The sequence below is a fragment of the Cherax quadricarinatus genome, chromosome 17, assembly GCF_038502225.1.
Source record: "Cherax quadricarinatus isolate ZL_2023a chromosome 17, ASM3850222v1, whole genome shotgun sequence".
In the NCBI taxonomy this organism is placed as follows: domain Eukaryota; kingdom Metazoa; phylum Arthropoda; class Malacostraca; order Decapoda; family Parastacidae; genus Cherax; species Cherax quadricarinatus.
Window position 1 is genome coordinate 49009837 of NC_091308.1, and position 26406 is coordinate 49036242.

The 26406-nt window shown below is 41.1% G+C and overlaps 1 protein-coding gene across 1 annotated transcript in view; it reads left to right on the plus strand.

Annotated features, from left to right (window-relative positions):
- P5CDh1 (delta-1-Pyrroline-5-carboxylate dehydrogenase 1) overlaps window positions 1-26406 on the plus strand; it is a 338244-nt gene that overhangs the window by 257031 nt on the left and 54807 nt on the right. The window contains exon 11 of the mRNA XM_070086007.1: window positions 24295-24483. Coding sequence (XP_069942108.1) covers window positions 24295-24483 — 189 coding nt within the window. The remainder of the gene's footprint in view (window positions 1-24294; window positions 24484-26406) is intronic.

The following is a 26406-nucleotide window of genomic DNA, read 5'->3' on the forward strand; positions in this document are numbered from 1 at the left end:
ATGTGTAATGTCACCATGGTTGTTTAATATTATTATAATATTACAATCTGGATGATTAAAGCTTCAACTAGCCTGTTAATTACCATATTATTCTTAGCCCATCATCCAAACTGTAATAAGAATATTTGTCCGGGAGTACAAAAATACACAATATTTTTAATCTTTACTAGTAAATTATAAAATATGAACATTATAAAAGACATAACAGTGTATTCTTTGGTCTCATTATCACATTACAATATCAGATACACGACTAGAATTATCACATTACACAGCACCATATCACAAACAAGACTATCCGTTACTAACATCACATTACTACAATATCACCCGTGTCACAACTGACACATAATTGACTACAATATCACAAACACCCGTGTCAACTATGATACACAACACCATTGCAACAGTGTCACAAAACACCTTTCTCAGCGTTATAACACACCATCTCAACTGTGTCCACATGATACCCTTGGCTCCATGTACATCTACACACCTTCGCTACCGTGTCTACAAGACACCCTTGTCACTGTGTAAATCTACGCTCTTTCGCTACTGTGTCCACAAGACGCCCTTATCTCCGCGTTATAACACATCGTGTACACAAGACGACTTGCAGTGTCTGTCACCAACACCGTTGTGGAGGCCATATGACTAAGTACAGTCACTGCCATCAGGAAACTGTCCAGTCGTAGTCAACAGGAACCAAGTTATTCGATGCCTTCAGGAACGAAGTCCAATCGTTCTCAGCAGCAAACTAAGTCCAGTCACTGCCATCAGGAAACTAAGTCCAAGTTCCCAGCAGGAAACATTTGTTGTCAGCAGGAGATGTTATCAGCAAAGTCAAGCTGTGAAGCTGTGCTAAACTCACTAGGTATAAGGTCTTCACTCTCAGTGCTGTGCAGAACACACTATGTTGTGAGTGCACTGAATGCGGCCGTCAGATAATTCTGAGGCCGTCAGACTCAGTGGGCTGTAGTGAACACACTGCATGAGGCCATCAGACTCAGTGGGCAGTAGTGGATACACTGTCTGAGGTTGGTTCACCAGCCTTGACATAAAGTGCGATGACGTCACACTGGGTACTGCTGTCTGGCAGCATCACCGAAGTGCACAATCAACCACTTCCACAATTGTCTCTTTCCTGGGTTTATAACAAATATATTTATAGATATTTATAGATGAGGTTGTAAAAGAAGTAAGTGCTAGGGTGTTGGGGAGGAGGGTGGGATTAAATTATGGGGAATCAAATACAAAATGGGAATTGACACAGTTGCTTTTTGCTGATGATACTGTGCTCATGGAAGATTCTAAAGAAAAATTTCAAAAATTAGTGGATGAGTTTGGGAGTGTGTGTAAAGGTAGAAAGTTGAAAGTGAACGTAGAAAAGAGTAAGGTGATGAGGGTATCAAATGATTTAGATAAAGAAAAATTGGATATCAAATTGGGAGGAGGAGTATGGAAGAAGTGAATGTTTTCAGGTACTTGGGAGTTGACGTGTCGGCGGATGGATTTATGAAGGATGAGGTTAATCATAGAATTGATGAGGGAAAAAAGGTGAGTTATGCGTTGAGGTATATGTGGAGACAAAAAGCGTTATCTATGGAGGCAAAGAAGGGAATGTATGAAAGTATAGTAGTACCAACACTCTTATATGGGTGTGAAGCTTGGGTTGTGAATGCAACAGTGAGGAGGCAGTTGGAGGCAGTGGAGATGTCCTGTCTAAGGGCAATGTGCGGTGTAAATATTATGCAGAAAATTCGGAGTGTGGAAATTAGGAGAAGGTGTGGAGTTAATAAAAGTATTAGTCAAAGGGCTGAAGAGGGGTTGTTGAGGTGGTTTGGTCATTTAGAGAGAATGGCTCAAAGTAGAATGACATGGAGAGCGTATAAATCTGTAGGGGAAGGAAGGCGGGGTAGGGGTCGTCCTCGAGAAGGTTGGAGGGAGGGGGTAAAGGAGGTTTTGTGGGCAAGGGGCTTGGACTTCCAGCAAGCGTGCGTGAGCATGTTAGATAGGAGTGAATGGAGACGAATGGTATTTGGGATTTGACGATCTGTTGGAGTGTGAGCAGGGTAATATTTAGTGAAGGGATTCAGGGAAACCGGTTATTTTTATATAGCCGGGCTTGAGTCCTGGAAATGGGAAGTACAATGCCTGCACTCTGAAGGAGGGGTTTGGGATATTAGCAGTTTGGAGGGATATGTTGTGTATCTTTATAGGTATATGCTTCTAAGCTGTTGTGTTCTGAGCACCTCTGCAAAAACAGTGATTATGTGTGAGTGAGGTGAAAGTGTTGAATGATGATGAAAGTATTTTCTTTTTGGGGATTTTCTTTCTTTTTTGGGTCACCCTGCCTCGGCGGGAGACTGCCGACTTGTTAAAAAAAAAAAATATGTTTGGGGCACTACGCATAAGAACGTATATATACGTTTGGACCGTTTAAAGGTTAAGTGTAGTATAGTTTTGCCTGAGATACTCTGCATACTTTGGACCTTCAGTTTATTGTATGTCCTGTGTGATAATACTGAAATATAGATTTGTGTCTGCATTTGGATTTGACCAACATTCTTAACCCTTTCAGAGTTCAGACCCCCGATGCTGAACTCGCTCTCAGGGTCGAAAAATTAAAAAAAAAAAAAAAATTATTTTGTGAAATGATAGAGAATCTTTTCCCAATGGTAGTGACACCAAAAGTATCAAATTTGATGGAAAGCTTATGGAATTATGCTCTCACGAAGTTAGCCCTCTTGACGGTATTTACGCATAGGCAATTTTACCCACTTTGAGCCCTATTTTCAGCCAATTCCAATGTTCCAGTCAACTAAAATCATAGCTGCTTTGCTAGAACTACATTTCTTCTGTCTAATGAGTACAATAAATCACCCATTTACCAATTTCAACTATCCAGTAAAGTGGTAAAAATTTGGCAATTTGGCCAGTTTCACACAAATTTCAAAAGATGCCAATTTCAAAATAGGGTCCAGAATAAACAAGACAGACCTTCCTGGCACTAAAATAACATATTCTCTGTTCATTAGTCATGTCTCCAGTCCCGTCTTATATTACTCTTGCTTTCCATTTTGAATTTTTATTCTCTCAAAAAATAGATTTACTGTTTTGCAGACTACTGGATTATTGTAAAATTGGTATAAATAATATCAGTACAATTGTGAAAGAATATTACTAACCAATTGACGTGTATTGGATGCGTGGCATGATTCGTTTACTCTTGAACATCGGCAAAAATCGAACATTTCCGCTACGTTTGAGCTCAGTTTCAAGATACTTTTCATCGTGAAACCAATCACACGCATCCCTATTTCTGTCATATACTATTTTCTATTCTATCAGATTAGACCAAGAAAATGAGAATACAACCATAAATACCATACGAAAATGCACTACAAAGTCGCTGTTTTAAACCAAAAACATGGTCAGTTTTTTTTTCTTAATCACTGTGTGGTGCAGGATTTTTTTTTATACTGCATGCACTGACCATGCAGACCCATTCTTTCATGTGTAGGCCTACCAGCTTTCTTCTGCTCGATTTGAAGGCGCTAGATTTTATGCGTACAATAACGGCACCGACCCTGAAAGGGTTAATAACCTTCACAAATGTTAGAGTAAATTGTCATACAGGTCTGCCATCACAAATCCGGCAATCAGTTATTCGGTTCCTTCAGTTATTCGGCACTAATTTTGGCTAGCATAATTTAAAATTTCCAGGGTCGCCACACCAACCTGCTGGTACTGTTTGGTGGCGCTACTTGCTGCATAAGTCATTCCAATTTCTTTTTCTCCATTTATTGTTTTAACCTGCTTACTTTTAGCCCTAGCCATGGTTCCAATGAATAAAAGAAATGCTTCTCATTATGTAAAGCACCTACACAGTACATTATCCATTAAAGATAAGGTGGCTTTGAAGCCAGTGTCGGTTGTCATGAGCTCAGTCTCATGATGCAGGAGAATATGCTTTATTATTACGCTAATATCAACACTACAGCTTATTTGCCTATCACAATTGATCATGACATGAGAAACAATATAAACATAAAACATGTTAAATACTCCAGAATGAATAATATTTGGCATAACACCGAGCAGTTCGACAAAGTTATGAAGAGGATATGGTAAACAAATGCCATTCTCCTATCCTTGTCTTGGTGGCTTATACAGTGGACCCCCGCATAACGATTACCTCCGAATGCGACCAATTATGTAAGTGTATTTATGTAAGTGCGTTTGTACGTGTATGTTTGGGGGTCTGAAATGGACTAATCTACTTCACAATGTTTCTTATGGGAACAAATTCGGTCAGTACTGGCACCTGAACATACTTCTGGAGTGAAAAAATATCGTTAACCGGGGGTCCACTGTATTAGAGAAAACGGAGTATAGCACAGGGCTAACTATGATATACACTCGTACTCCACCATAAACATGAAACAAAAAAGTTATTTTCTCTCTATAGATTATCACACAAAGCAGCATATGTGTAGAGAACTTAAGATAACCCAAAAAAGCCAACATGGCTTATTTCTAGTACCTGGCTTGCATTAGCCATATATGATTTTTTGTAAATATTGGATTCCCAGCCAGGGTAGAAACATTAGGCGTGTTTCTTTACACCTGTTGTCTATGTTTACCCATCAGTAAATGGGTACCTGGGTGTTAGCTGACTAGTGTGGGTGTTATCCTGGGACACTGAACTAATTTTCTTGAAATACTGACCTAATTTTCTTGAAATACTCAGCATAACAAGTGCCTTTCTGTACACTGTAGTATGTCACTCGTATTTTAGATAGTGACCCTCGTATTGTAGATAGTCTTAATGACCCTCGTGTAGTAGATAGCCTTTTTAGAATGATAATAAGATGTTATCTTCATTATAGAATAATAAGAACATGTTATAACATTTATATTATAATAATAAGGTAAAAGGACCCCAATGGAAATAAGTCACTCTGTCTGACTTTTTTTGGGTTATCCTAGGTTCTCTACACATATGCTGCTATGTATTATAATTCTATGTAACTGTATTTGTGTATACCTGAATAAACTTACTTACTTATGTCAGCTAGGCCTGTATACCTTGTACATGTACGTGTAGTAAATAAAGATATTACAGTGGACCCCCGCATAGCGAACTTAATCCGTGCAAGAGGGCTGGTCGTTATGCGAAATGTTCGCTATGCGAATTAATTTTCCCCATAAGAAATAATGGAAATAAAATTAATCCGTGCAAGACACCCAAAAGTATGAAAAAAAAAATTTTTTACCACAAAAAAATGTTAATTTTAGTACACACAAACTGAAAAAGGCATGCACAATTACATGACACTTACTTTTATTGAAGATCTGGTGATGATTGATGGGATGGGAGGAGGGGAGAGAGAGTGTTAGTGTTTAGAAGGGGAATCCCCTTCCATTAGGACTTGAGGTAGCAAGTCCTTTTCTGGGGTTACTTCCCTTCTTCTTTTAATGCCACTAGGACCAGCTTCAGAGTCACTGGACTTCTTTCGCACAACATATCTGTCCATAGTGGCCTGTACCTCTCGTTCCTTTATGATTTGTCTAAAGTGGTTCACAACAGTGTCATTGTAACAGTCACCAGCACGGCTTGCAATAGCTGTGTGAGGGTGATTTTCATCAAAAAAGGTTTGCACTTCAAGCCATTTTGCACACATTTCCTTAATCTTTGAAGTAGGCAATTCCTTCAATTTCTCTCTCCCCTCCTTTGAACCAGTTTCCCCAGGTCTGGCCTCTTGCTCTTGAAGGTGATCTATCAGCTCATCAGTGGTTAGTTCTTCATTGTCCTCCTCCACCAACTCTTCCACATCCTCCCCACTAACCTCCAACCCCAAGGACTTCCCCAATTCCACAATTGATTCCTCAACTGGTATACTACTCCTCTCAGGGTTACCCTCAAACCCTTCAAAATCCCTTTTGTCTACACATTCTGGCCACAGTTTCTTCCAAGCAGAGTTCAAGGTTCTCTTAGTCACTCCCTCCCAAGCCTTACCTATAAGGTTTACACAACTGAGGATATTAAAGTGATCCTTCCAAAACTCTTTTAGAGTCAATCCAGTGTCTGTGGTCACTTCAAAGCACTTTTGAAACAGAGCTTTTGTGTACAGTTTCTTGAAGTTGGAAATGACCTGCTGGTCCATGGGCTGCAGGAGAGGAGTGGTATTAGGAGGCAAAAACTTCACCTTAATGAAGCTCATGTCCCCATAAAGTCGCTCTGCCACGTCTGTAGGATGACCAGGGGCATTGTCTAACACCAGGAGGCACTTAAGGTCTAATTTCTTTTCAGTTAGGTAATCTTTCACATTGGGGGCAAATGCATGGTGTAACCAGTTATAGAAAAATTCCCTAGTGACCCATGCCTTACTGTTTGCCCTCCACAGCACACACAAATTATCCTTGAGGACATTCTTTTGCCTGAACGCTCTGGGAGTTTCAGAGTGATACACTAATAAAGGCTTAACTTTGCAATCACCACTAGCATTGGCACACATCAACAAAGTAAGCCTGTCTTTCATAGGCTTATGTCCTGGGAGTGCCTTTTCCTCCTGAGTAATGTAGGTCCTGCTTGGCATTTTCTTCCAGAACATGCCTGTTTCATCACAATTAAACACTTGTTCAGGTTCCAGTCCTTCAGTTTCTATGTACTCCTTGAATTCATGCACATATTTTTCAGCCGCTTTGTGGTCCGAACTGGCAGCCTCACCATGCCGTATCACACTATGGATGCCACTACGCTTCTTAAATCTCTCAAACCAACCTTTGCTGGCCTTAAATTCACTCACATCATCACTAGTTGCAGGCATTTTTTTAATTAAATCGTCATGCAACTTCCTAGCCTTTTCACATATGATCGCTTGAGAGACGCTATCTCCTGCTAACTGTTTTTCATTTATCCACACCAATAACAGTCTCTCAACATCTTCCATCACTTGCGATCTTTGTTTCGAAAACACAGTTAAACCTTTGGCAACAACAGCTTCCTTGATTGCCATTTTCTTGCCCACAATAGAAGCGATGGTTGATTTTGGTTTCTTGTACAACCTGACCAGGTCGGTGATACGTACTCCACTTTCATAATTATCAATGATCTCTTTCTTAATTTCAATGGGTATTCTTACCCTTTGAGGTGTAGGGTTGGCACTAGAAGCTTTCTTGGGGCCCATGGTCACTTATTTTCCACAAACAGCACCGAAAACACTGTAATAATACGAAATATTCCGAGTGTATGCTTGAATGTTACCGCGGAGGCTAGCTGGTAAACAATGGGACGGGCAGCACATGTGAGGCTGGCTGAGGGCCCACATTGGACGCGTCTCGGACGAAGGTCGCTGAGCGGGTTTTTGTCCACTATGCGGGGCAAAATTTTAGCGAACAAAGCGTTCGCTATGCGGATTGTTCGCTATGCAAGGCGTTCGCTATGCGGGGGTCCACTGTATTATTATTATTATTATTATTATTATTATTATTATTATTATTATTATTATTTTCTCAGTTGTTTGTTGGGTTATCTTATTCAAACTTGGGCAATGTATGATGGAAAGATACTTCTTCACGTACACCAAAAATGAAAGAAATCAGACCATAAATAGCGGAGTTCACTTCTCAGCCATTAGCGGCAGCTTAGCAGTATATTTTTGTATGGTTGTTATGGTTATATTCTCATTTTTTCAGTCTCATTTGATAGAATGAAAGATATATTACAGAAATAGATATGATTTTGATTGCTTTCATGATGGAAAGTACCTTGAAATTGCGCTCACAGTAGCGAAATGTTCTATTCTTTAGCGAAGCTCAAGAGTAAACAAATGACGTCACCGTCCAATACCTGTCCACCTGCCAGTCCAAATTCCAATACAGAGTCAAGAATGGACTGACATTATTTATACAATTATTACAATAATGCAGTAGTCTGCATAACAGTAAATCTTTTATTTTTTTTTTTTTTTTGTGAATAAAAATTCCAAATGGTAAGCAAGAATAATATAAGAGGGGCCTGTAGCCATGACTAATGAACAAAGAAAGTGTTATTTTAGTGCCAGGAATGTCTGCATTGTTTATTCTGGACCCTATTTTGAAATGGACATCTGTTGAAATTTGTGTGAAATCGGCCAAATTGCCAATTTCTGACCACTGTATTGGGTGGTTGAAATAAGTGAATGGGCGGTGTCTTGTACTCAGTTTACAGACTAGAAGTAAATAAGTTTATTCAGGTATACACAAATACAGTTACATAGATTATCATACATAGCAGTGTATGTATAGAGAATCAAGGATAACCCAGAAAAGTCAGACAAAGTGGCTTATTTCCAGTACCTGGCTTGGGCTTGCCATATATGATTTTTGGTAAATATTTTTTTTTTCTTGGTTGTTTGTTGGGCTATCTCGTCGAAACTTGGGAAATGTATGATGGAAAGATGCTTCTTAACGTACAACAAAAATAAAAAAGACGGACGATAAATAAGGGAGTTCACTTTTCAGCCATTAGCCGCCTCTTTGCAGTATATTTTCGTATGGTTTGTATGGTTGTATTCTCATTTTTTTGGACTCATTTGATAGAATGGAAGATATATTACAGAAATAGATATGATTTTGATTGCTTTCATGATGAAAAGTACCTTGAAATTGAGCTCAAAGTAGCGGAAATGTTCGATTTTTGCCGATGTTCAATGAACTTTGTGTAAGTCAAGTTGGTTAATTTTATTAAGTGTATTCTAACCTAACCACTCTGTAATCTGGCAAACTCAGTAATCCGGCACACTACAGGTTCCAATGATGCCAGATTTGTGATGGAGGACCTGTATTGTCTTAGTTTACATATATGTATATAAAATATTATAGTCCTTCTAGACATAGGTTTAAGCTTGCCAGAAATGCTCTGCATAACTCAAGGACTTTCCATGTGAGATACGTAATATCATCCAATTTTGCACAAATCATGTATCCTGTGGAAATAAATTGACTGATGCTCTGTAGAAATCAACTATCAATAATTGTCATTTAATAGTAAACCCTTGATTAACACAACCCCTTAATATGCAAATTCAGTAAAATGTGGTTGAAAAACATCGTCTGCATTCAATGTCTGCAGAAAAATCACCAAAAAAGCACAATGCACAGTAGAACCCCTGTATCCACTGATTTGGTATCCTAGGTTTCAGTTATCCATGGTTCACTGTGGCCCAAAAATACCTCTTAACCCTTTCAGGGTCGACAGGCCCCATCAGAGACTTGTTCTCAGGGTCGGCCAAATTTAAAAAAAAAAAAAATTATTTTTTCTTATGAAAAAACTGTTTTTTTCTAAACATTATAGGCTAAACAAAAAATTTTTACCATCAATACTTACCGAGATATGGAAGCGTGAAGTTTACCAAAAATGAGCATCATGTGGTAACATCGCCGACTGCCGTCACCCGGTATTCTTTTATTTAGTGTTTTATGTACTATTTTCTATTATTTTTTAATTTTTCTTTTTCCAATATGACCAGTACGATTAGTATTTAGTAAGTTATTTCTTTTTCAATACTACACAATAATGGCATAAACACTGTTGTCATTGTTTTGTTTACAGAAAATATTTACACAAACAAACGATATGAAATGTTGTTTATTACTATTTTTCTATATTTTATATACACATATACAGTCACAGGGAATGTTTCTAGAAGTTCTGCAGCCTGTGGAACTCTTTGAAACATGGTGTTATGCACAGTGGAGTTTTACACTCCTCACACATAAAACAAGTGTCTCTGCATTGTTGTGGGCGTTTTTTTGTATGTGCACAGACGTAACACCTCTTCTGAGCCTTTTTCTTGAAAGCAGTAGCAGGCAGTTTTACAAGGAAGTGATCACCATGCTTCAAACGAGAAGGAGTTGTTGAAAATTTGGTGGGCGGTCTATTGCAGGTGTTGCTCCTTGGTACTTGAATACTATTTGTCTGATGACAGACAACCAGAATTCGCCGTATGGTCGTTTGTTTCTGGTCCTCATCTTATACATATTATAAGCATTGAGCATGGAAATGTCAAGAAGATGGAAAAAGAGTTTTATGTATCACTTATAACTCTTGCGAACACAATCAGCAAACCCAATCTGCATGTCACATTTGTCCACTGAACGCATATTGAGGGTGTAGTCCATCACAGCTGCAGGTTTTAAAATGGGTTCATTGCTTTCTCTATGCTGCCTGCCAGTGTCTGCCATTTCATTAGGGTGAACTGATAACAACAGTGTGACATCTCGTTTGTCTTGCCACCGAAATGCCATGATGTCATTGGCAGCAAATGCCTGCACCTCACCTCTACGAGTGCCAGCGTCAAACCTGGGCATATGTTTTCGATTTGCATGCACTGTGCCACACACATTTGTCGTGTTCAATTGCAAAAATTGACTGAGTGTGGGGCTTGTGTACCAGTTATTTTATTATTTTATTATCACACTGGCCGATTCCCACCAAGGCAGGGTGGCCCGAAAAAGAAAAACTTTCACCATCATTCACTCCATCACTGTCTTGCCAGAAGGGTGCTTTACAATACAGTTTTTAAACTGCAACATTAACACCCCTCCTTCAGAGTGCAGGCACTGTACTTCCCATCTCCAGGACTCAAGTCCGGCCTGCCGGTTTCCCTGAACCCCTTCATAAATGTTACTTTGCTCACACTCCAACAGCACGTCAAGTATTAAAAACCATTTGTCTCCATTCACTCCTATCAAACACGCTCACGCATGCCTGCTGGAAGTCCAAGCCCCTCGCACACAAAACCTCCTTTACCCCCTCCCTCCAACCTTTCCTAGGCCGACCCCTACCCCGCCTTCCTTCCACTACAGACTGATACACTCTTGAAGTTATTCTGTTTCGCTCCATTCTCTCCACATGTCCGAACCACCTCAACAATCCTTCCTCAGCCCTCTGGACAACAGTTTTGGTAATCCCACACCTCCTCCTAACTTCCAAACTACGAATTCTCTGCATTATATTCACACCACACATTGCTCTCAGACATGACATCTCCACTGCCTCCAGCCTTCTCCTCACTGCAACATTCATCACCCATGCTTCACACCCATATAAGAGCGTTGGTAAAACTATACTCTCATATATTCCCCTCTTTGCCTCCAAGGACAAAGTTCTTTGTCTCCACAGACTCCTAAGTGCACCACTCACCCTTTTCCCCTCATCAATTCTATGATTCACCTCATCTTTCATAGACCCATCCGCTGACACGTCCACTCCCAAATATCTGAATACATTCACCTCCTCCATACTCTCTCCCTCCAATCTGATATCCAATCTTTCATCACCTAATCTTTTTGTTATCCTCATAACCTTACTCTTTCCTGTATTCACTTTTAATTTTCTTCTTTTGCACACCCTACCAAATTCATCCACCAATCTCTGCAACTTCTCTTCAGAATCTCCCAAGAGCACAGTGTCATCAGCAAAGAGCAACTGTGACAACTCCCACTTTATGTATGATTCTTTATCTTTTAACTCCACGCCTCTTGCCAAGACCCTCGCATTTACTTCTCTTACAACCCCATCTATAAATATATTAAACAATCACGGTGACATCACACATCCTTGTCTAAGGCCTACTTTTACTGGGAAATAATTTCCCTCTTTCCTACATACTCTAACTTGAGCCTCACTATCCTCGTAAAAACTCTTCACTGCTTTCAGTAACCTACCTCCTACACCATACACCTGCAACATCTGCCACATTGCCCCCCTATCCACCCTGTCATACGCCTTTTCCAAATCCATAAATGCCACAAAGACCTCTTTAGCCTTATCTAAATACTGTTTACTTATATGTTTCACTGTAAACACCTGGTCCACACACCCCCTACCTTTCCTAAAGCCTCCTTGTTCATCTGCTATCCTATTTTCCTTCTTACTCTTAATTCTTTCAATAATAACTCTACCATACACTTTACTAGGTATACTCAACAGACTTATCCCCCTATAATTTTTGCACTCTCTTTTATCCCCTTTGCCTTTATACAAAGGAACTATGCATGCTCTCTGCCAATCCCTAGGTACCTTACCCTCTTCCATACATTTATTAAATAATTGCACCAACCACTCCAAAACTATATCCCCACCTGCTTTTAACATTTCTATCTTTATCCCATCAATCCCGGCTGCCTTACCCCCTTTCATTTTACCTACTGCCTCACGAACTACCCCCACACTCACAACTGGCTCTTCCTCACTCCTACAAGATGTTGTTCCTCCTTGCCCTATACACGAAATCACAGCTTCCCTATCTTCATCAACATTTAACAATTCCTCAAAATATTCCCTCCATCTTCCCAATACCTCTAACTCTCCATTTAATAACTCTCCTCTCCTATTTTTAACTGATAAATCCAGTACCAGTTATCTGTATATAATATATGCCCCATAGCAAGGTATGGTTCTGTCATTGTTCTAACCACATCACCAGAGATGCCCAATAACTTCCTGGTATTTTGCAATGTATGACTTCCAGTGTACACAATAATATCCAATACCAGACCACTGTAACAATCACAAAGCACAGACAACTTTATACCAAAGCGTTTCCTCTTGCTTGGTATGTACTGCTTGAAAGAGAGTCTTCCTTTGAACAGAATCAAAGACTCGTCAATTACAAGCTTCCTGAAGGGATAAAAATACATATTGAATTTCTCTTTCAGATACACAAACACATACCTAATCTTATATAACCTGTCGTTTCTGTCAGGCCTGGTTTTGTCTGAGAAGTGAAGCATACCTAACAGTAGCACAAATCGATTAACTGGCATTATATCACTGAAACCTGGGGTTGCAATCAGGCGGTCTGTTGACCAGTATGATTTCACACTGTGCTTATACACATGTGGCATAAGCATTATTGTGGCAAAGAAAAGATACATCTCAGCCACAGTTGTCTCCTCCCACTGGTGTAGACGTGATTTTGGTGAAAGCATTGTGTTTGCCATGGTGTACTCGAAGTATGTGTTGCTTTCCATGACAGTACTTCGATCAGGGGTTCGTCAAAGAATAACTCAAAACATTCCAGTTCACTGGCATTGTTTCCCAGTGTACAACATGGCCGTATTCCACTTTGGCTGTCATCAAACTGGTGGGGATTTGGAACAAAATTGACAGCTTCCTGCCTATCCCAAGTGCGGTCTGCTGGTGGGTACTGGACAATGACAGGTGGTTGTGGTTGTGGAGGCTGGTGTGGTGGGTGGGTGGGGGATGGTGGCTTTTGTTGTAGATCAGCTGAGGCAGCGGTGTGGGTGGCAGCATGGCCCACTGCTGGTGCCTTACGGCTGTCACCACCACTACCACCACCATGCACATTTTCCATCCCAATTGCAACAGTATCATCCTCATTTTCACTGTCAGTTCCTGTTACAGCCATGGGATGTACTCCGAGATGTACTCCTTCCCCTTGGAATAGCATATGGCACACTACCAGAGCACATATATCGTCGTATATGAGTCTGGGATTTGGGAAAATAGGAGTTTCTTCTTTGATTCTGGTACAACTGAGCGTGAACAAGACGGCCCAGCACCAGAGGTGGAAGGCTGAGGGTCGTCTGGGTTTTCCTCACTATTACCGATATTATGGTCATTAGTTTCAGTCAAAACCTCACCAAAACCTTGAAACTCATCTTCACTGGCACTTCCATCTGTATTAGAACTGTCACTGGGGAACAAAAGTGTCCCAATTCGCCGAGGAGTGAGGAGCTTCTTACTGTGAGGCATGGTGGACAAAGACTAAAATGGCGTTCCCACAGTGCGCCACTGGGACCCAGATTTTTTTTCTACTGCGCACACCCACCACACAAACCCATTCTCTCACATCTAGGCCTACCAGCCTTTTCCCGCGAGATTTGAAGGCGCTAGAATTTATACGTACTAGTACGTCAAAAACCCCTTCGCGTAAGCATACATGTACTAGTATGGCCGAAACCCTGAAAGGGTTAATTTTGCATAACAATGGCCCTGTTATGTGCAAAAGTAGAGAAGCTGACAGTTCTTCAAAACCTAAGGAAAGCTGTGAAGTGCTTCTTGTCAGTGAAAGTGGTAATTCTCCACTTACTGTGTGCATAATTTATCAACTGAAGTTTATAATAGGTATGTATAGGACTTATATACAGTGGACCCTCAACCAGCGATATTAATCCATTCCTGAGAGCTCATCGTTAATCGAAATAATCGTTAGTCAAGTTAATTTTCCCCATAAGAAATAATGGAAATCAAATTAATCCATGCAAGACACCCCAAAGTATTGAAAAAAAAAATTTATGCACATGAAATATTAATTTTAATACACACAAACTGAAGAAGACATGCACAGTTACATGACACTTACCTTTATTGAAGATCTGGTGATGATTGATGGGATGGGAGGAGGGGAGACCATTGATCTTCTTAGTGTTTAGAAGGGGAATCCCCTTCCATTAGCACTTGAGGTAGCAAGTCTTTTTCTGGGGTTACTTCCCTTGTTCTTTTAATGCCACTAGGACCAGCTTCAGAGTCACTGGACCTCTGTCACACAACATATTTGTCCATAGATACCTGTACCTCTCGTTCCTTTATGACTTTCCTAAAGTGGTTCACAACATTGTCAGTGTACAGGTTGCCAACACGGCTTCCAGTAGCTGTGTCAGGGTGATTTTCATCAAAAAAGGTTTGCACTTCAAGCCACTTTGCACACATTTCCTTAATCTTAGAAGTAGGCAACTTCTTCAATTTCTCTATCCCCTCCTCCGAAGCAGTTTCCTCATGTGTGGCCTCTTGCTGTTGAAGATGATCTAGCAGCTCATCAGTGGTTAGTTCTTCATTGTCCTCCTCCACCAGCTCTTCCACATCCTCCCCACTAACCTCCAACCCCAAGGACTTCCCCAATGCCACAACGGATTCCTCAACTGGCATAGGATTCTCAGGGTTTGCCTCAAGCCCTTCAAAATCCCTTTTGTCTACACATTCTGGCCACAGTTTTTTCCAAGCAGAGTTCAAGGTCCTCTTAGTCACTTCCTCCCAAGCCTTACCTATAATGTTTACACAATTGAGGATGGTAAAATGATCTTTCCAAAACTCTCTTAGAGTCAGTTGAGTTTCTGAGGTCACTACAAAGCACCTTTCAAACATAGCTTTTGTGTACAGTTTCTTGAAGTTGGAAATGACCTACTGGTCCATGGGCTGCAGGAGAGGAGTGGTATTAGGAGGCAAAAACTTCACCTTAATGAAGCTCATGTCCCTAGAAAGTCGCTCTGCCAAGTCTGAAGGATGATCAGGAGCATTGTCTAATACCAGGAGGCACTTAAGGTCTAATTTCTTTTCAATTAGGTAATTTTTCACATTGGGGGCAAATGCATGGTGTAACCAGTCATAAAAAAAATTCCCTAGTGACCCATGCCTTACTGTTTGCCCTCCACAGCACACACAAATTAGCCTTGAGGACATTGTTTTTCCTGAACACTCTGGGAGTTTCAGAGTGATACACCAATAAAGGCTTCACTTTGCAATCACCACTAGCATTGACACACATCAATAGAGTATGCCTGTCTTTCATAGGCTTATGTCCTGGGAGTGCCTTTTCCTCCTGAGTAATGTAGGTCCTGCTTGGCATTTTCTTCCAAAACAGGCCTGTTTCGTCACAATTAAACACTTGTTCAGGTTTCAGTCCTTCACTGTCTATGTATTCCTTGAATTCATGCACACATTTTTCAGCCGCTTTGTGGTCCGAACTGGCAGCCTCACCATGCCTTATCACACTATGAATGCCACTACGCTTCTTAAATCTCTCAAACCAATCTTTGCTGGCCTTAAATTCACTCACATCACTAGTTGCTGGCATTTTTTTAATTAAATCGTCATGCAACTTCCTAGCCTTTTCACATATGATCGCTTGAGAGATGCTATCTCCTGCTATCTGTTTCTCGTTTATCCACACCAATAAGAGTCTCTCAACATCTTCTACCACTTGCGATCTCAGTTTCGAAAACATAGTTGCACCTTTGGCAAGAACAGCTTCCTTGATTGCCGTTTTCTTGCCCACAATAGTAGCGATGGTTGATTTGGGTTTATTATACAACCTGGCCAGCTCAGAGACACGCACTCCACTTTCATAATTAGCAATGATCTCTTTCTTCATCTCCATAGTAATTCTCACCCTTTATGCTGTAGGGCTGGCACTAGAAGCTTTCTTGGGGCCCATGGTGACTTATTTTGCTGGTGCAATCACTACAAAGGCTGTGATAATATGAAATGTTCCAGTTTTATGTTTGGAAGCGACCGCGGTGGCTGGCTGCTGGCTTGTAAACACTGGCACTCACGGGACAAGTGAGGCGTGCTCAGGCCAAAGTGGACGCGTCTCGTACGGAACGAATAGCGCTGGTCGGGTTTTTAAGCGCTAGTCAAGGTAAAATTTTTGCGTTAAAATGTATCGCTAGTCAGATTTATCGTTAATCGATGCTATCGCTGGTTGAGGGTCCACTGTACATGTATAAGGTTTGCTACTGTCCACATTTCAGTATCCACAGCAGGCCCTTGGAATGTATCGCCCACAGATATGGGGGGTCCTACTGCAATTTGTGTAAAGTTGGAGAAAAATGAGCAAAAACTCTGGTGGGCAGGCTGGCAGTTGGGCAGGAAGGTGAGCGGGTGGTAGGTAATTTTGTACTCCATATTAGTCTGGTCTAGCTAGTGAGGCCATTGTTTAAGCTGACTTTTAGAAAATGTTATGTGACTGACCCTGTGTTCTGTTAGAAAAATTTTAGATCATCACCCCATCTTTTCTCTTGATATTAATAATGGTACCCACAAAGAATATTAATGATACTTGAGATACAGTGGACCCCCGCTTAACGATCACCTCCAAATGCGACCAATTATGTAAGTGTATTTATGTAAGTGCGTTTGTACGTGTATGTTTGGGGGTCTGAAATAGACTAATCTACTTCACAATATTCCTTATGGGAACAAATTCGGTCAGTACTGGCACCTGAACATACTACTGGAATGAAAAAAGTTCGTTAACCGGGGGTCCACTGTACTTAGAAAATTAAATGTTAAACTCTATACAGTGGACCCCCGGTTAACGATTTTAATCCGTGCAAGAGGGGTAATTGTTATGCGAAATAATCGTTATGTGAATGAATTTTCCCCATAAGAAATAATGGAAATAAAATTAATCCGTGCAAGACACCCAAAAGTATGAAAAAAAAATTTTTTTACCACATGAAATATTAATTTTAATACACACAAACTGAAAAAGGCATGCACACTTACATGACACTTACTTTTATTGAAGATCTGGTGATGATTGATGGGATGGGAGGAGGGGAGAGCATTATCTTCTTACTGTTTAGAAGGGGAATCCCCTTCCATTACGACTTGAGGTAGCAAGTCCTTTTCCGGGGTTACTTCCCTTCTTCTTTTAATGCCACTAGGACCAGCTTGAGAGTCACTGGACCTCTGTCGCACAACAAATCTGTCCATAGAGCTCTGTACCTCCCGTTCCTTTACGATTTGTCTAAAATGGGCCACAACATTGTCATTGAAATAGTCACCAGCACGGCTTGCAACAGCTGTGTCAGGGTGATTTTCATCCATAAAGGTTTGCAGTTCAACCCACTGTGCACACATTTCCTTAATCTTTGAAGTAGGCACAATGGATTCCACAACTGGCATAGGCTTCTCAGGGTTAGCCCCAAACCCTTCAAAATCTTTCTTAATTTCCATACTAATTCTCACCCTTTTTACCACAGGGTTGGCACTAGAAGCTTTCTTGGGGCCCATGGTCACTTATTTTCCAGAAACAGCACCGAAAACACTGTAATAATACGAAATATTCCGAGTGTATGCTTGGATGTTACCGCGGAGGCTGGCTGGTAAACAATGGGACGGGCGGCACATGTGAGGCTGGCTGAGGGCACATTGGACGCGTCTCGGACGAAAATCGGTGAGCGGGTTTTTAATCGGTATGCGCGGCAAAAATTTTGCGATAAAAGTAAGCGGTATGCGGAAAAATCGCTATGTGATGCCATCGTTATGCGGGGGTCCACTGTACATGATTAGAGTTGGATCAAACATAATGCAGACTGCATGTGCAGCTGTTCTTGGTGAATCTGCCATTCATATCATTCTTGACACTGAGAAGAAAAAGAGATTGTGCAGAGAGTAATTCAGTTATGACACTTATTTAATTCTTTAACCCATAAATGGTCCAAGCAGATCTACGTTCACATGTGTAGTGCTACAAAAGTAGATCTAAGTTTTTTTTACACATTTTCAAATATAACAAAAAACAAGTAGATCAAAGTTTTTTTACACATTTTCAAATGTAGAAAAACAAAAAGAAGATATACTTTTTTTTACATACTTTCAAATGTTGAAAAAACGTATATATATGTTTGGACCGTTTACGGGTTAACTGTCCAAATGTTCATATTCATTTTTACTACTAGCACTCCAAATATTTTGATTTTTTTTAAACTGCTGGCAATTTTCTGTGTAAAATACAAAAAAAAAAAAAAATTAGAGCAATACTTATGAGATATAAAGTGGCAAACTCGGCACTGGATGCTCATGTGACAGCAACATGGAGTCCTGCCACTTTCAGAGGTATTCCTGATATACCTTTTTGTCTCGTGTTTTTTTCTAATTTACATTATTTTAATGTTCTAACAATTACAGTTTATAGTAGTTCTTGTGATTTCGTAGCCAGTCTTTGTTCTGACACTAATATTAGGTATGGAAATACTAAGCAGATAGTCACAAACACACTGACAGGTGAACACGTTCACTTGCCTTGGTCGCATACTATTGTCCATAAATATGTACAAATTATTTATAGATCCCAGCAATGTTTTTAGAAGTGCTAGAGTGTGAAACTCCTAAGCACAGTGTCAGACAAGAGTGTCACTTTACACTGCAGGTCTTGCACTGGTAGTGTCACTCTACACTGCTGATCATGCACTGGTAGTGTCACTCTATGCTGCTGATCATGCACTGGTAGTGTCACTATAATGATCATGCACTGGTAGTGTCACTATAATGATCATGCACTGATAGTGTCACTAAACTGCTGATCATGCACTAGTAGTGCCACTACGTTGCTGCTCATGCACTGGTAGTGTCACTACACTGCTGATCATGCACTGGTAGTGTCACACTACACTGCAGACCATTCACTGGTAGTGTCACACTACACTGCTGACCATGCACTGGTAGTGTCACTCTACACTGCTGATTATGCACTATAGTGTCACTATCGTAGGGGTTCTTAAATGGAGATATCGAGGGTTGAAGGTAGACACACTTGTTGGATGGTTAACATATATTGTCAGACTGAGATGATGAGGAATGGAGCCCAGCCTTGCCGTGTTCTAGTCTGGATGCTCTGCCGCCGAGTGAGGCCGGGGCAGAGGTACGAGCCTACACATGTGCATCCCGTGACGTCACACAAAGTCACAGGCCTACAAGGGATCTCCTATCTAAAGCACATGGACAATACTAATATGCTATGCTATATAACACAGGGATCAGCAATTATGCTGACATCACTACATTGGTGGTCATGCACTGGTAGTGTCACACTACACTGCTGATCATGCACTGGTAGTGTCACACTACACTGCTGACCATGCACTGGTAGTGTCACTCTTCACTGCTGATCATACACTGGTAGTGTCACTCTACACTGCTGATCATGCACTGGTAGTGTCATTCTACACTGCTGATCATGCACTGGTAGTGTCACTACACTGCTGATCATGCACTGGTAGTGTCATTCTACACTGCTGATCATCCACTAGTAGCATCACTCTTCACTGCTGATCGTGCGTTAGTAGTGTCACTCTAAAACACTGATCATGCACTGGTAGTGTCACTCTACACTGCTGATCATGCACTATAGTGTCACTACACTGCTGATCATGCACTGGTAGTGTCACACTACACTGCTGATCATGCACTGGTAGTGTCACTACACTGCTGATCATGCACTGGTAGTGTCACTCTACTCTGCTGATCATGCACTGGTAGTGTCACTACACTGCTGATCATGCACTGGTAGTGTCACTCTACACTGCTGATCATGCACTGGTAGTGTCATTCTACACTGCTGATCATGCACTGGTAGTGTCACTCTACTCTGCTGATCATGCACTGGTAGTGTCACTCTACACTGCTGATCATGCACTGGTAGTGTCACTCTACTCTGCTGATCATGCACTGGTAGTGTCACTCTACACTGTTGATCATGCACTGGTAGTGTCACTCTACACTGCTGATCATGCACTGGTAGTGTCACTACACTGCTGATCATGCACTGGTAGTGTCACTCTACACTGCTGATCATGCACTGGTAGTGTCACTCTACACTGTTGATAATGCACTGGTAGTGTCACTACACTGCTGATCATGCACTGGTAGTGTCACTACACTGCTGATCATGCACTGGTAGTGTCACTCTACACTGCTGATCATGCACTGGTAGTGTCACACTACACTGCTGATCATGCACTGGTAGTGTCACTCTACACTGCTGATCATGCACTGGTAGTGTCACACTACACTGCTGATCATGCACTGGTAGTGTCACTCTACACTGCTGATCATGCACTGGTAGTGTCACACTACACTGCTGATCATGCACTGGTAGTGTCACTCTACACTGCTGATCATGCACTGGTAGTGTCCCTCTACATTGCTGATCATGCACTGGTAGTGTCACTACACTGCTGGTCATGCACTGGTACTGTCACTCTACATTGTGGAGCATGCACTGGTAGTGTCACTCTACACTGCTGATCATGCACTGGTAGTGTCACTACACTGCTGATCATGCACTAGTAGCATCACTCTACACTGCAGATTGTGTGTTAGTAGTGTCACTCTAAAAGTCTGATCATGCACTGGTAGTGTCACTCTACACTGCTGATCATGCACTATAGTGTCACTACACTGTTGATCATGCACGGGTAGTGTCACTCTACTCTGCTGATCATGCACTGGTAGTGTCACTCTACTCTGCTGATCATGCACTGGTAGTGTCACTACACTGCTGATCATGCACTGGTAGTGTCACTACACTGCTGATCATGCACTGGTAGTGTCACTCTACACTGCTGATCATGCACTGGTAGTGTCACTACACTGCTGATCATACACTGGTAGTGTCACTCTACACTGCTGATCATGCACTGGTAGTGTCACTACACTGCTGATCATACACTGGTAGTGTCACTCTACTCTGCTGATCATGCACTGGTAGTGTCACTACACTGCTGATCATGCACTGGTAGTGTCACTCTACTCTGCTGATCATGCACTGGTAGTGTCACTACACTGCTGATCATACACTGGTAGTGTCACTCTACACTGCTGATCATGCACTGGTAGTGTCACTCTACACTGCTGATCATGCACTGGTAGTGTCACTACACTGCTGATCATACACTGGTAGTGTCACTCTACTCTGCTGATCATGCACTGGTAGTGTCACTACACTGCTGATCATACACTGGTAGTGTCACTCTACACTGCTGATCATGCACTGGTAGTGTCACTCTACGTTGCTGATCATGCACTAGTAGTGTCACTCTACATAGGTGATCATGCACTAGTAGTGTCACTCTACATAGGTGATCATGCACTAGTAATGTCACTCTACACTGCTGATCATGCACTGGTAGTGTCACTCTACACTGCTGATCATGCACTAGTAATGTCACTCTACACTGCTGATCATGCACTGGTAGTGTCACACTACACTGCTGATCATGCACTGGTAGTGTCACTCTACACTGCTGATCATGCACTGGTAGTGTCACTCTACACTGCTGATCATGCACTGGTAGTGTCAATCTACACTGCTGGTCATGCACTGGTAGTGTCACTCTACACTGCTGGTCATGCACTGGTAGTGTCACTCTACACTGCTGGTCATGCACTGGTAGTGTCACTCTACATTGTGGAGCATGCACTGGTAGTGCCACTACATTGCTGCTCATGCACTGGTTGTGTCACTCTACACTGCTGATCATACACTGGTAGTGTCACTACACTGCTGATCATGCACTGGTTGTGTCACTCTACACTGCTGACCATGCACTGGTAGTGTCACTCTACACTGCTGATCATGCACTGGTAGTGTCACTCTACACTGCTGATCATGCACTGGTAGTGTCACTCTACACTGCTGATCATGCACTGGTAGTGTCACTCTACACTGCTGATCATGTACTGGTAGTGTTACTCTACACTACTGATCATGCACTGGTAGTGTCACTACACTACTGATCATACACTGGTAGTGTCACTCTATACTACTGATCATGCACTGGTAGTGTTACTCTACACTGCTGATCATGCACTGGTAGTGTCACTCTACACTACTGATCATGCACTGGTAGTGTTACTCTACACTGCTGATCATGCACTGGTAGTGTCACTCTACACTACTGATCATGCACTGGTAGTGTTACTCTACACTGCTGATCATGCACTGGTAGTGTTACTCTACACTGCTGATCATGCACTGGTAGTGTCACTACACTACTGATCATGCACTGGTAGTGTCACTACACTGCTGATCATGTACTGGTAGTGTCACTCTACACTGCTGATCATGTACTGGTATTATCACTCTACACTGCTGATCATGCACTGGTAGTGTCACTACACTACTGATCATACACTGGTAGTGTCACTCTACACTACTGATCATGCACTGGTAGTGTCACTACACTACTGATCATGCACTGGTAGTGTCACTACACTGCTGATCATGTACTGGTAGTGTCACTCTACACTGCTGATCATGCACTGGTAGTGTCACTACACTGCTGATCATGTACTGGTAGTATCACTCTACACTGCTGATCATGTACTGGTAGTATCACTCTACACTGCTGATCATGTACTGGTATTATCACTCTACACTGCTGATCATGTACTGGTAGTGTCACTCTACACTGCTGATCATGTACTGGTAGTGTCACTCTACACTGCTGATCATGTACTGGTAGTGTCACTACACTACTGATCATGTACTGGTAGTATCACTCTACACTGCTGATCATGTACTGGTATTATCACTCTACACTGCTGATCATGTACTGGTAGTGTCACTCTACACTGCTGATCATGTACTGGTAGTGTCACTACACTACTGATCATGTACTGGTAGTGTCACTCTACACCGCTGATCATGTACTGGTAGTGTCACTACACTACTGATCATGTACTGGTAGTGTCACTCTACACTGCTGATCATGTACTGGTAGTATCACTCTACACTGCTGATCATGTACTGGTAGTGTCACTACACTGTTGATCATGTACTGGTAGTGTCACTCTACACCGCTGATCATGTACTGGTAGTGTCACTCTACACTGCTGATCATGTACTGGTAGTGTCACTACACTGCTGATCATGTACTGGTAGTATCACTCTACACCGCTAATCATGTACTGGTAGTGTCACTACACTGCTGATCATGTACTGGTAGTGTCACTCTACACCGCTGATCATGTACTGGTAGTGTCACTACACTGCTGATCATGTACTGGTAGTGTCACTCTACACTGCTGATCATGTACTGGTAGTGTCACTACACTACTGATCATGTACTGGTAGTGTCACTACACTACTGATCATGTACTGGTAGTGTCACTCTACACTGGTGATCATGTTCTGGTAGTGTCAGTACACTACTGATCATGTACTGGTAGTGTCACTCTACACTGCTGATCATGTACTGGTAGTGTCACTACACTACTGATCATGTACTGGTAGTGTCACTACACTACTGATCATGTACTGGTAGTGTCACTACACTGCTGATCATGTACTGGTAGTATCACTCTACACTGCTGATCATGTACTGGTAGTGTCACTACACTATTTATCATGTACTGGTAGTGTCACTACACTACTGATCATGTACTGGTAGTGTCACTACACTACTGATCATGTACTGGTAGTGTCACTACACTACTGATCATGTACTGGTAGTGTCACTCTTCACTGCTGATCATGTACTGGTAGTGTCACTCTACACTGCTGATCATGTACTGGTAGTGTCACTCTACACTGCTGATCATGTACTGGTAGTGTCACTACACTGCTGTGTGTTTCTTTCTCTGTCTTCTCTCTCTATCTGCTAGCTTTCCTCTCTTTTTTCTAGTCAGCCTACCACGGTGGGAGATAGCTAATATCTTAAAAAAAGATGTAATTGTTTCTTTCAAAGAGTAATAGAAATATTCTTATTTTTTAGTATTGGTTACTTTGTGGAGCCAACGATTGTGCAGACAACAGATCCACATGATCGCCTCATGACAGAAGAGATTTTTGGACCCATCCTTACAGTTTATGTTTATCCTGATGGACAAGTAAACAGCATGATCAATCTTGTCAATACATCTACTCCATATGCTCTAACTGGAGCCATATTTAGCCAGGATGAGTAAGTATTGGCTTTCAAGGTTTTGTAATTTTAGCAAATTGAATACTAATTAACTTTATTTGTCATATTACAGGTACAGTTAACCCTTTGGGGTCATGATCCCTGCTCTCAAACTTGCTGTCAGGGTCGCAACTCCTGCTCTCAAACTTGCCCTCAGGGTCACGACCCCTGCTCTCTTTAAGTGTTAGGTTAAGTCTGCTTGAAATGTCTTGGCATGATAGTGGCTTTCTTTGTACCAGTCATATTATGAAATTTAAACACACATTGTAACCTTAGCAAAGAAATAAAGTTTTGATTTTTATTTGAAATTTGCTCTCAGGGTCACAAAATAAAAAAAAAAATATTCTTATGAAGTGGTAGAGAATTTTTTTCTGAAGGTAATAAAACAAAAAAGTACAATATTTGATGGAAAGCTGAAGAAATTATAGTTTCGCAAAATTTGCTGTCAGTGATATTTACACATTGGCGATTTTGTCCACTCCGAGTCCGATTTTAGGTCAATTCCATTGTTCCAGTTGACCAAATTCTTAGCTATTTTGCTAGTATGTCTTCCAGTCTATCGAGTGAGTACAAGAAACTGCCCATTCAACTATTTAAACTGCCCAATAAAGTGATCAGAAACTGGTAATTTGGCCAATTTCACACAAATTGAAGAAATGACTAATTTGGAATAAGGTTTAGAATAAACAATCCAGACATTCCGGGCACTAAAATAACATTTTCTCTGTTCATTAGTCATGTGTCCAGGCTTCTCTTATATTACACTTGTTTTCCATTTTGATTTTTTACTCACACAGAAATAGAAGATTTACTGTTATGCAGACTACTACATTATTGATTACAATAATTGTAATCAATAATTCAGTAGTCAGTGCATTAATGTGTATAAGACTGGCCAGTTAGATGTGTATTAGACAAGTGTACTCTAGAATATTGGCAAAAATCGAACATTTCTGCTAATTTGAACTCAATTTTAAGCTACTTTCATTCCTGAAACTAATCAAAATCATCTCTATTTCTGTACTATATCTTTTGTTCTATCAAAAGAGACTAAGAAACCAAGAATACAACCATAAAAACCATACAAAAATACACTGCAAAGTCACTATTTTAAACCAAAACACAGTTGCAGTTTTTTCTCATGCACTGCGTGCCGCAGGATTTTTCTTTTTATGTGGTGCACATTTATCAAATACACCTATTCTTTCATATCTAGGCCCAAATTCACCACTCACAGCTTATATGAGTCAGCTGAGCTCATGGCATTGTACCATGGGACAGACACTGGCTTCAGACCCATGATACAAGGGACTGACCCTGAAAGAGTTTAACAGATCTTGAGTTTATTGGACAAAACATGAGGACATACCAAGTCTATCCATTGAATCTTCCACCTTCCCAACCATACTCAAGACAGCATGGGTTACCTCGATCCTCAAAGGAGGTGATCCAACTGAACTGAACAACTATATGCTAATATCAAACCTGCCTCTACTATCTAAAATCTTTGAAAAATTAATTCACAAATGTGAAGGCTTACTCAGCCCTGTAACAACTTCAGACAGTATTACCAAGGCTGACTCCTCAGGAAAATTAATGAATAGAAAAAGAAATAATAATTCACAAAGATAAACACTTTATTATTTATTAATGCAAAAATAAAACAGGGAAACATGAAAGAAAAATGAAAAATGAAATGAAAAAATGACATTTGAATTCAACGCTAATATATATATATAGTGATACTGGGGTGTCTGCTGGAGGTTGACACCGTCTTGTAGAGATCGTAGCCATTGCCGGTAATATTTCTTAAGGATGTTGATATGATAAAGCTTAGGTTTCCCCTTGACTTCTATGAGGTAATCAACCTTCCCACAAATTTTTAACACCTTATATGGACCTTCCCATGCTACTAATAATTTA